This window comes from Caretta caretta, chromosome 1 (genome assembly GCF_965140235.1).
Source record: "Caretta caretta isolate rCarCar2 chromosome 1, rCarCar1.hap1, whole genome shotgun sequence".
Lineage (NCBI taxonomy): Eukaryota > Metazoa > Chordata > Testudines > Cheloniidae > Caretta > Caretta caretta.
In genome coordinates this window covers 37334196-37345430 of record NC_134206.1, presented here as the reverse complement: position 1 = coordinate 37345430, position 11235 = coordinate 37334196, and the positions used below count along the sequence as shown (strand labels likewise).

At 44.8% G+C, this 11235-nt stretch overlaps 1 protein-coding gene across 5 annotated transcripts in view; it reads left to right on the top strand.

Annotated features, from left to right (window-relative positions):
• ALKBH8 (alkB homolog 8, tRNA methyltransferase) overlaps window positions 1–1670 on the top strand; it is a 76485-nt gene extending 74815 nt beyond the window's left edge. For all 5 annotated transcript variants that reach the window (XM_048844456.2, XM_048844466.2, XM_048844477.2 and 2 more), the window contains one exon: window positions 957–1670. In XM_048844456.2, coding sequence (XP_048700413.2) covers window positions 957–1526 — 570 coding nt within the window. In that variant the 3' untranslated portion in view covers window positions 1527–1670. The remainder of the gene's footprint in view (window positions 1–956) is intronic.
• The last annotated feature ends 9565 nt before the right edge of the window (window positions 1671–11235 follow it).

Below are 11235 nucleotides of genomic sequence, written 5' to 3'. Positions count from 1 at the left end.
AGAATCTGCAGTGGTATCCCTGTCCCTGTCATTTTCCCACTCTGTGCAGACCACCATGGTGGTATTCCACTTTCTCTTAAGAATTTGGTTTGATTGTATAGTCATCTATGTTTCATTTGCTCTTGTTACAATTAATGACATTTGAGAGGAAGACTCTGCATTAGGACTCAGGAGATGTTGATTAAATTCCTGGCTCAGTCTGAGATTTTGTGCCTCTATTCTCTCTCTCTAAAGTGGGGATCACAACACTTTGTCTGTCTTGTCTATTTAGATTGTAAGATTTTTGTGGCAGGGACTGTGTGTTTGTACAGCACCCAGCAGGGTGGGGCCTGTATCTCAATTGGCGCCTCTGAGTGCTACTTGTAATAAAAATAAATAAAATCAATACAGCTGATGTTACCACATATTGTAGACAAAAAGTAGTTCCCATGTAGCTTTGGTCTAGCCCATGTGAGTAGTGGTTGACTACTTTATGAATAAAGAAAAGGAGTACTTGTGGCACCTTAGAGACTAACCAATTTATTTGAGCATAAGCTTTCGTGAGCTACAGCTCACTTCATCGGATGCATCCGATGAAGTGAGCTGTAGCTCACGAAAGCTTATGCTCAAATAAATTGGTTAGTCTCTAAGGTGCCACAAGTACTCCTTTTCTTTTTGCAAATACAGACTAACACGGCTGTTACTCTGAAACCTACTTTATGAATGAATTACTCCCCTGCCCCCTTACTCATCATCACCCACAAGTGGGGAGTATGCTCACTTCTGTCAGGCTAAGAACACATAACCAAAGAGTAGGATGGAAAAAAAATATCTCTAGTCTGTTTCGTACCTGGGGGTAGAGCAGGGAGGAATCATTTCTGTTCATTGCAGCAGTGGTGTTGCTGTCAGTTCCATTACGTTGTGTTCCTGCTTATGTACTAACTGCATATGTACTCACTGAGTCTTTTCATTACTAGGAAAGAAGACTGGCTGCTGTCTGTGAATTAGCCCGGCTCCTAAGGCCTGGCGGAAAGGCACTCATTTATGTCTGGGCAATGGAACAAGAATACAACAAACAGAAGTCAAAGTACCTTAAGGAAAAGAGAGCTAGTAAAGGGAAAGAAGAGGAAATCAATACTGATGTGGCCTGGGGATTGTTCTGTGATCAAACGCATGACAACGGTAGCCAAGACTCAGCATGTTCTGACCAAATCCTTAATGACTCTAAGGATAAAGGCGGCAATGCAAAGCAGGTAATTAACTCCAAGCTGCCTGTTCATACTAACAGAACGTCCTTTCATTCTCAAGATGTGCTGGTTCCCTGGCACCTGAAAGGGGGCACTAACAAGAAAGGGGAATATGCCAAAGTCCTTCAGCTTCCAGCTGGTTCTAAGGAATTGCAAGAATTCAGTCCTGTTTTCCACCGCTATTATCATGTGTTCTGTGAAGGAGAACTGGAAGCAGCCTGCAAAACCCTGGATTGCATAAGAATTCAAAAGAGTTACTATGATCAGGGAAACTGGTGTGTGGTTCTTGAAAAACAGTAACCCGCTGAAAGAGACGCTATTTTCAGCCTAAATCTTTGCCTGTGGTAGTACTGTGCAGAGGCATTTTAAAACCCATCCTGTAGTTGTTACTGCCTTTAAAATTGTACAATAAACACAGTTATTTTAAGACATTAGCCAAGGTTAGATGCTGGTAGTTGTCTCCTTGTGTTACTAAAATTATGGTAAAATTTGGTATTAACAGAGGAATTTATTTTACTTTTCACAATAGGAAAGAGAGAAGGGGTGAAATTCTGACCATGTGAAAGTCAGTGGCAAAACTCACATTGACTTTGTGGGGCCAGGATTTCATCCAGGGTATATAGTTTTAAAGACACATGGCCTGATTATCCACTCTGTTATGCCAGTTTTATGACAGTGTAACTGAACTGACCTTGGTAAGGGTAGAACACTGCAATCCACCAGGGTAGTACTGGAGCAGAGAACCAAGGCCATTATCAGGAAATTAACTTTGGTGTAACATTATTGGTTGGTGAAGTGGAAAGAATGTGCAGTTAGGCACTTTGGCAGAAGATGTTGATAGGACACCGCACTGCTAATTTCTGATTTTCTTAGCCTTTGTTTTTAGTAATGTTTCTCTTTAAATTCTCCACTATTGACTTTCCATTGGTGCAGCTTTAGTGTTGGGAGCCCGAATGTAGACTGCCTGCAGGCATTTTAACCACTGTCATCTCTAGACTTAACAATCTATTCCCGCACTACTACTGTTAGTGGATCTGCAGTGGTAGAAACTGTAGGCAGACCCTTGGAAACCTTTCACTCAGCATCCAAATGCTACAACTCAGTATTTCAATAAGACTAAGAGAAACTAGCAATGGTATCCCAACAACATGTTAAAGGTAAATGTGAGGAGACCTGATGGTGTCAGTCCCTAATGCTAGGATGTTGGTCGTAGTAATATTTATGTTATGATGGTAACTAGAAGACCCAACTGGGCTTAGGGCCCCGTTGTGTGCATTACTGTACCTCCTGAAAGAGTTTTCAGTCTACATACACAAGACAGACAGAGGGTGGAGGGTGGAGCAGAAACAGAGTCATAGAGAGGTGATTCTATGAAGTGAGCCACCCAAGGGGACACAGTAACAGAGGTGGGAGTAGAACTGAGGTCTCCTGAGTCCCACTCCAGTGCCCTAACACTGGAGCACGCTGCCTTTGTAACAGTAGTATTTGTGCTATAGGGTAGCATGGGCTGTATCCTGTCTCCAGAACACACCGTTAACTCCTTTCTTTCCTAGTCCAGTTTGGGGTTTGTCCACCCCATCACAATGAGTAATAGTTGTAATCTGTGAAATTCATGGCTGTTTCAGGATAGTCTAAAGGTGTCTATACATTCTAGGCTGCTGCCATGGGCAGCTAGTATGATGATCCCTCACACTAATCAGAGGAGTCATTGGGACACCTACAGCAATACTGGTCATTGGGGTTAATATTTAGCCACCAGGGCAACTAACTGGGAGAGCGACGTGATGACACTAGAACAGGTCTGACATCCACCCCACAGAGGCCAGTGCAACGCGTGTATGATGTGGGATCACGGACACCTCGTTACTCAACCTGGCAACATTGCCCGCCCAGGGTGGGCTGTTTTTTTGTTTTGTTTTTTGACTGGTAAGTAAAACCGTGTAATTTCTTTTCCTTCTCCCTCTTGTGGTAAAAGTTTAGGTGAGCAGATTTTCCGTCTTGGCTGGTAATTTTTTTTTGACAACTTTTGCAAGCTGATGCCAGTGAGAAATTCACAGAGTAGTAGGATTATGACAACAGAGGTAGCTGCCTCTTCTCCTTCATTTTTCCTTTCCAATTCTCCCCTTATTGCCTCCTTCATCTCTCCTTTTCCCTTGCTCTTGTCTCCCCTTCCTCCGTTCTCTCTTTTTCTGTTCCTCCTTTCTTACCTTTTTATCTTTCTCCTGTTCCGTTTCCCAGCCCTTTGTTTAGGCCAAGATGTAGGTCTCTAGACGGCAGCCTGTGCATATATCCATTTGAACGTAGCTGCTAATGACATTCCATCCAGTAGAGGCCAGTGTTTGCAAGACATAGCTGATTATTATTTAAATAGCTGTGGACAAGATAAGACTCATTGATATATTTGCAAACTAAGAACATTTAGGGTGGTGATCATGGTGCATCGACAAAGAAAATGTGATCATTTAACTTGACAGTTCATTATATGCACTATATTTGCTGCTGTGGAATAGCACTGTTCAGCTGTGCATAACAATTCATTAATAATCCAGCATGTTTTGTAGAAGTAAATATCCACTGGCATACTTTAATCCCTTTGGGTTAGATTTTCAAATGCTCAGCTCCTTCTGTGACACAGAGCAGGGACCATCTCTTTGTTTTATGTTCATACAGGTTTCTAGCAAAATGAGGCCCTGGCCTGCAAGTGCTACCCTAATACAAATAATAAATAATTATTACGGGAACTGAGATCTTTTGAAAATCTAACCCCAATTATGAATGCTGAGTCCTCTTGAAAAATCTGGCTCGTACCACTCCAGTGGTCTATTCTGTGCTATGGCTCCATTGATATATATAATTAAAAAAAAAAAGTGTCTACACTGACGTGGCCAAAAGGAGGGAATTGGGACTTATTCTCTATTCCCAGGCATTCTGTGACTTCCTTATTCATTTTTTTGCTATTGATAATTGCAAAGAGGTTGTGGTCTTTATTTGTGGAGGTATTTTTCTTTTGATGAGCAGCTAAGTCATCAGTCATCCCATATGCCTAGTACTCCTAGTTATTCAGGATCCTCTGACTGTATGTGCTTGTTCTACTGGCCTCCAAGCTAGGCTATAATGCCTGTCTTTCATTTTCTAATTCCATACAGACTGCTTGGCCATTTGTACAGCAATGCCGAGGCTGCTGCTGACACATAACAACTACTGCATTTGCTTGCAAGTGCATTTCCACGCCAATGTGTAATTGATTGGCAGGAACGGCAAGCACTGTTCAGAAAGCTGCCCGAGGTGCTGCTCTAACCCTTGATTCTCACTTTGTCAAATCGCAAGTCTGGCACAGGGAGTGCTTCATCCTGCAAAGTGCTCGGAGCCCCATTTAGCAAAGCACTGAAGCACGTGCTCCACTTTAAGCATGTGAGTAGTCCCCTTGGCTTGAACGTAAGCAAGTGCTTTGCTAAATTGGTGCTAAAGTGCTCAGCCCATCGCAGAATGGAGCCCTTAGGAGTCCAAAATGGACTTAGCTCTAAAAAGAAAATACATTTTCTCAGGGGCTTTTACAGCACCCCTGGAAAGTTGCTGCTCCCTCTGACCTCGCAGCAGAGAGTATATCTTCTTGGGGAGACAGGAGTTGGCAGCTCCTCACTTCTGATTCTGTGTTAGACATTTTGTTAGGCCTTGAAGCACTGGACCTGTAAATGAGGCCAGATTCCCTCTCACACTGCTTTTACCCTGGTGAAACGCCGTAGATGTTCTCTTGCATGAGAAGAGAATTGGGCCCAGATTTTATTATTAACGATGTGACTGCCATGCTAAGAAACCTTGAATTTTACCCCCACAAAAATAGGCCAAATCTCTCTTCAGGATATTGCTTTTATACTAATGCGCTTACAGGATAACTGGTCATGATGGGATTCATCAAACAAACAAACCCTGGGAAGATGCCAGCAGTTACCCTGTCTAGAATATAGAGTGTTTGTTAATCACCAAAGTGAATAGGTCAAAGGTCTGACTCCACAAGGTGCTGAGTACCCTCTACTCCCATTGACCTTAGTGGGAGTGGAGGGTACCCTGGAGTTGTGAGGATCTGAGGAATATGTACAACTTATGGATTCTGGTTGACATTATGAGACTATTACCATGAAAATTGCTGTATCATGGAATTCACCAGGGCCAGTAGCATGTAACCCCACCGCACTGGGAACAATGGAGCACAGTTGACTGCGATATCTGTACTCGGACCTAACAATGGGTAGGCTGTGATGGTTGGCTGAAGCCTGGAGAACCAGTTTTCTCTCTCACCTTAACAAGGGGCTGATGTTTACAGTAATGGAAAATCCCCAGAAGCAGAATAAATGAGTCAGATGGTGATGGTGGGATATATAAAAACACATGGTCACAGCAAGCTTTGGGCCGGCACTGGAGGGGAAGAGCTAGGCATGCTGTGTTAGTGGGGGGGCTGGTTTAGCTGCGGAACCAACCAAGGTCAGAGAGAGCAAGCTGACCTGAAGGGGGAGGGCCCTCCATGACTGAGAAAACAAGCCATGCACTGAAGCAGAAGAACCCTGGATCCACAGGACTCTGACTCAAGCCCAAAGAGTACTATGGAATGGTGAGGAAACTGAGGCAGGAAAATGTGTGTAGCATTTATTGTTTGTCTAGATCTGCGTTCAGCTTGTGCAATTAAGTACTTAGCAATGATGTCTCAGAATGCTGTGCAAAGTCTGTGTGTTGTGTTCCACCAACAACATATCAGGTGACCACATGTCCCATTTTGGCCAGTACCATCCCGGGCATCCCAATTTTTTCCCCAAAACTGGGCATTTGTCCTATTTGCTCAAGAGCAAACGGGACAAATACCCAGCTTTGACAAAAAGGTGGAGCGTTCCCTAGTGAGTTGCAGAGGAATGTTGAGGGGGAGGGCAAGTGGCAACACCAGCCCCAGGTGATGGGGGCTTAGGTAAGCAGTGATGCCAGGTGGCTCGGGCCTGGTGGGAGACCTAAGAGACCTAAGGCCAGCCCCATGCCTGGGCGGGAGCTCCCGGGCAAGCGGCTTAGGCCAGCTCCCTGTGGGGGTGTGGGGAGGACTCAGGTGAGTGGCTTGGGCCAGGGCTGAGGCGAGCAGCTCAGGCCAGTTCTGCGCGGGGTGGGGGTGGGTGGCTTCTGGCGAGCACTGTGTGGTGTCCCATTTTCCCTTTAGAAAATATGGTCACCCTAACAACATACGCCTGAAGAGTTAACATGTGGCTGCAGGACACTCACCTGGCTGGAGTTCTGGGAAAGGGTGTTAAGCTATGGGGGAAGTCTGAGGGGTAAGTCTAGTCCTAGGGTCTAGGCAGTTGGACTGTGAAGACTCAGCTCTCAGGAGGGGGTGCTAGACAGATGATCTGCACCAAGAGTGTGTCTAGAAGCCTCAAGACAGGGGCAATACCCGGACTCCGTTTACAATCCAGAGGCTTAAAACAAAGTATCCATCAGTTGGTTCCCTCACAGAAGTCTGGTGAGTATCCAAGAAGAGGTATTCAACTTCCCCATTGACCTTACTGGGAGTTGAGGGCGCTCAGAACCTCTTGCAGTTGTCACTCAGCACATCACAGGATTGGATCTTTCTGGAAAGTTTTCTTCAGTGAAGGTGAGGCAATCTCCTGTAGTGCTCCAGAGAATAAACGGGCACTGGAGGAGAAAACGACAAGGCAGAATGACAGTGAAGTGGTGACAGATTTATTACAGAGAGGTGGTGTGAAGGACTCTCATTTGGGAGGATGAACTTGAAACGCTCATTACAGAAGAGAGTGATTTGCCACCCACGAGTACTCTTTGTAACACTCACTTGCCCCTCTTTTCTTCTGGAAACGTAATGAGCCAAAATGCCTCAGGTCCAGGAGTCTGAGTTCAGTGTCTAAGGCTTTGTGGGGCATGGGTTTTCACACTAAGTTTCTTTTGAGGGTTAATTAAATGACAAATCTGCTTGAATTATTGTCAGTATTATGAATTTTAAACCTATTGGATGAAAAGACTAAATAAGGCCTATCCATACACACCCCCTGCAGTAGCTGTTAATTAGTCTTATTGGCTGATCCTCACTGAATGCTCCAGAGGAAGGTGGAAGTCACCCAAGGGAAAATCAACCCCAAATTTGACAGTCTGTTTAACCCAGAGCACATGTAGACAAATGTCTAATGTCATGTCCATCAACAGAGGTAGATTGTTTTAGGGGTACAAGCCCTGCTCCTTACTCCACACCTCGAGTTCCCAGCCTCCTTTTGAGGGGATAAGCTGGCAGCCACACCCCTGATAAAGCAAAACCCTTCAGCATGTACTTAAGTTTAAGCATTGAAGTCAATGGCATTATTTTACATGCTTAAAGTTAAGCACATGCCTTAGTGCTTTGCTGGTTCAGAGCCTAAAGGGCTGATCTGGCAAAGTATTGAGTCCTGCATTTCCCACTCAAATTTGTAAGGGGAAAACTCTCCTTAACTTCCATGGGACCAGGATTTTACTGTAAGTATTGAGGGCACTCATCACTCTATAGATTTGGGCCCTGATTCCTTTTCAGAGGTGTGGTCATGGCCTGGCCAAATACAGTACAAAGAGGAGCCTCTCTCACCTTATTTCAGCATCTTTGATTTCAATCTTGGCCAGAAACCACAATGATTTGGGGGTAGGAGGAGGATACGGAGGGAAAAGTAGTTTTCTAAATGTTTTAGAACTTTAAAAAAATGATTTGGGTTTAGTTGTAAAACCAGGGGAGAATTCTTGAGAGATTTATTGGAACCATCAGTACATATCTGGGAAAATATTTATTGTGGATCATCTTGAACAACCCCCAGAGGTGGACACTTTACATAGCCATCCAGCGGATTACTTTTATGGGATATTTCAAACTGTTTCTGTTCAGGATGTTTGAAATCAACCTACTTTCTGTATTTTTGCAAGTGTTGCCACAACATTTTTATTGCAATGTTATCAATCATGTTTGCTATTGATTATGTTTAAGGCTGCGGGTTTGTCACAGAGGTCACGGAAGTCACTGATTCCGTGACTTTCCATGACTTCTGCAGCAGCCGGTGGGGGCCCCCCTCCCCCAAGCAGCAGCAGAGTTTGGATGTGGGAGGGAGAAGGGGGAGGGGGCCACGCCTCTACCTAGGAACTGAGTGAGGGGGATGTCGCTGCTTCTGGGGAGCCCCCCAAGTAAGCACCACCCAAATACTTTCCAAATACTATGCTAGTGAGCTAACCACTGGTCCATCCTTCATGTCTCACCAGATTATCAATGGGCAAGCATGTAGCAGAAGAGTATCTACAGAAAGCAGACAAGATCCTCACACAATGAAACCCTTCCATGGGTTCCTTAGGCTGTTGACTTTTCTGTGGTACAAAATTTCTAGTGGATGATATTTTCCTCCAAAAATATTTTTTTTGCTGAAATATTTTTCTTGCCAATTTATCAGTAAAAGTAAAGTTTGCAATGAGATTTCCCAGGAACAGAGAAAAAAGGGCCAAGACAGCTGAATTGCAAATATATAACATTTGAAATTCACCCAGTGCTGTGTTAGCAAACAGAGTTCTAACTTCTATCTACTAAAAAAGTTCTTGCATAATGGGTAGGAAATTATGAAATACAGTGCTAAGTATCCCAGGAATTCTAACTTAATCTTTGCTCATAAGCCCTCCCTGCTACCTCCTTTCTTGATTGCTGTGGACATCACTGCCATCCTGCTTGTCACTCAGGCCTGTAACCTGGGTGTCATCTTTGACTCAGACCTCTTTCTAGATCCTCACATAGGCTATGTCTAAATCTTTGAGATGTTTTGCAAAGAGGATCTTAGGATATGCCTTTTCCTATCCATCCCTGTAGCTAAAACTCTAGTCCAAGCTCTTGTCATTATACATCTCACTGCATCAGCCTTTTCTCTAGCCTTGCCAAATGCAATGTTGTCCCACTCATATCCATTCAGAATGTTGCTGCAAAAATAATTTTCCTGTCACTTTGTAATTCCTCTCTTTGCACCCCTCCACTGGCTTTCCCTTCTCTACTGCATCAATAAAAGCTGCTTGCCTTTACTTTCAAGGCCCTTCCATGTGTATCTCTTTCCTACCCATCATCTCTCATTCACTATCCAAAACCTGGCTCCCACCTCTGATCAGCCCAGGTGTCAGCCTCCATCACTCTCTTGCTAAATTCTCAAACAAGCATCGTTGTGCTTTCTCCCTTGCTGCCCCCTCACACTTAGGCGGAGCTCCACATAAATATCTGCAAAGCTATCTCATTGTCCTCCTTCAATCCCTTCTCTTTTGCTGTGATGCCTACAAAAAACTTGACAATGGTTAGGCTACTGGTACACTAAGCCACTGCCCGTCATGCTGACCAATAGCATTTCATTGTTTCTTTATACTACCCTGCTGGTCTGTCTGTATCCATCTGTTGTCTCTTGTCTTAAACTTAAACTGCAAACTCTTTGGGGCAAGGGCCATATTTTAGTTGTATTTGTGCAGTGCCTATGCAGTATGGGGTCCAGGTGTATGACCCAGGCAATGGTAATACTACCAATAAATAAATTTTTGAAGTATCTGCTAGCACAAGATGGTTGCCTTCAATTCTTCCACTTCTCCCTTTAATCCTGTAGATTGTCGCTCCAGAGGCAAAACAATTTCGATGCCACAACAGAGGTAGGTTTATTTTAGTTCAAGCTCTCATCGATTTATGCACTTAAGCAGGTTCAAGAGGCACAGGAACAAAATAAATTCTCTGGAACTGAGAATGTTTCACCTTGTCTCAGACATGTTGCCAGTTTTGTTTAGAGAAGCAACACTTTAGTAAGGATTGAGCAATGGAAGAACGGTACTGCAATGCAGAAGTGATAAGAGACATGTCAACAGTAATTCATGCCTGAAATAATGACAGCTAAACTCTCCTAGGCTGTCTATTTGAATCTGGGGTTGGGGAGGCTGAGGCCCACCCTGTGATCTAAGGGGGAAGTCATAGAAAGAGGACACAAGTGATTTCTTGGGACAACAAATGAAAAAACAGGGACGTGAGTGAGGAACAGAGGGTCAAAACAAGGGCACCAGATGGGAGCACTGAGCAGAGAACTCCAGGCAGTTCCCAAAGCTCTGTGAAGGAATTCCAGGAGTCAGTGGTCACTGCTTAAATGAACTCAGCTTGAACTTGTAAAAGAATGAGAGAATGGAAGTATGCCACACATCGAGCTCCCTTTTCCTGGACTGATGGATACCCATCGTGGCCAACACCAGAAGGAGATTAATGAGGAAGTCTGATGACTTAGTGGGACCATCAACAGGGTGTGCAAAGATGAAGAGACGTGAGGATAAGTGCAGCCACAAGCTCAGCAAGAGGTTCTGGAGGAGCCGGAATGGGCTGCAACCTGGTCCACTCTAAGTAGATGCTGCTTCTGCAGTGAGAGGGAAACGCTGATGCACAAGTGTTGGGAGATTCCAGGAACCATGCCAACAACACACTCATGCTCAAAGGTCCATGGAGGAGCCACCAATTTATAACCCCCCAAGTTTATAGCACTGGGGGTCCTTGTCCTTGAAGGTGAAGGTGATCCCATCATTTCATATTGGGGCAGGGCACAGATGTTCCTGAGGCGCAGTTTGGAGATGAACTGGCTGCCTGAAATGCAGCCTACTCAGGTGGTGTGTTGGAGGAAGCTGTGGGGCAGGGGCAGGATGACTAGCTCTGGAGGACCAGGGCATGGAGGTGGGTGAGCATCCTCCCACAGGACCCCTCAAGGTCAGAGAGAAAGGCAGAGTGCAAGGGTGGTTTTTTACCTTCTGGCACACATGGCAAACTACACATGGGATGTGCAGCTCCATGTGCCGGGCAAGTGTCACAGGGTGCACCCAGCTGTCAGCCAGGAGGTCTCAGTTTCTGGCGATCAGCCTGACCATCTGCAACAAGATGGTCGTTCCCCTCTATTCGACATTGGTGAGGCCTCATCTGGAGTACTGTGTCCAGTTTTGGGCTCCACACTACAAGAAGGATGTGGAG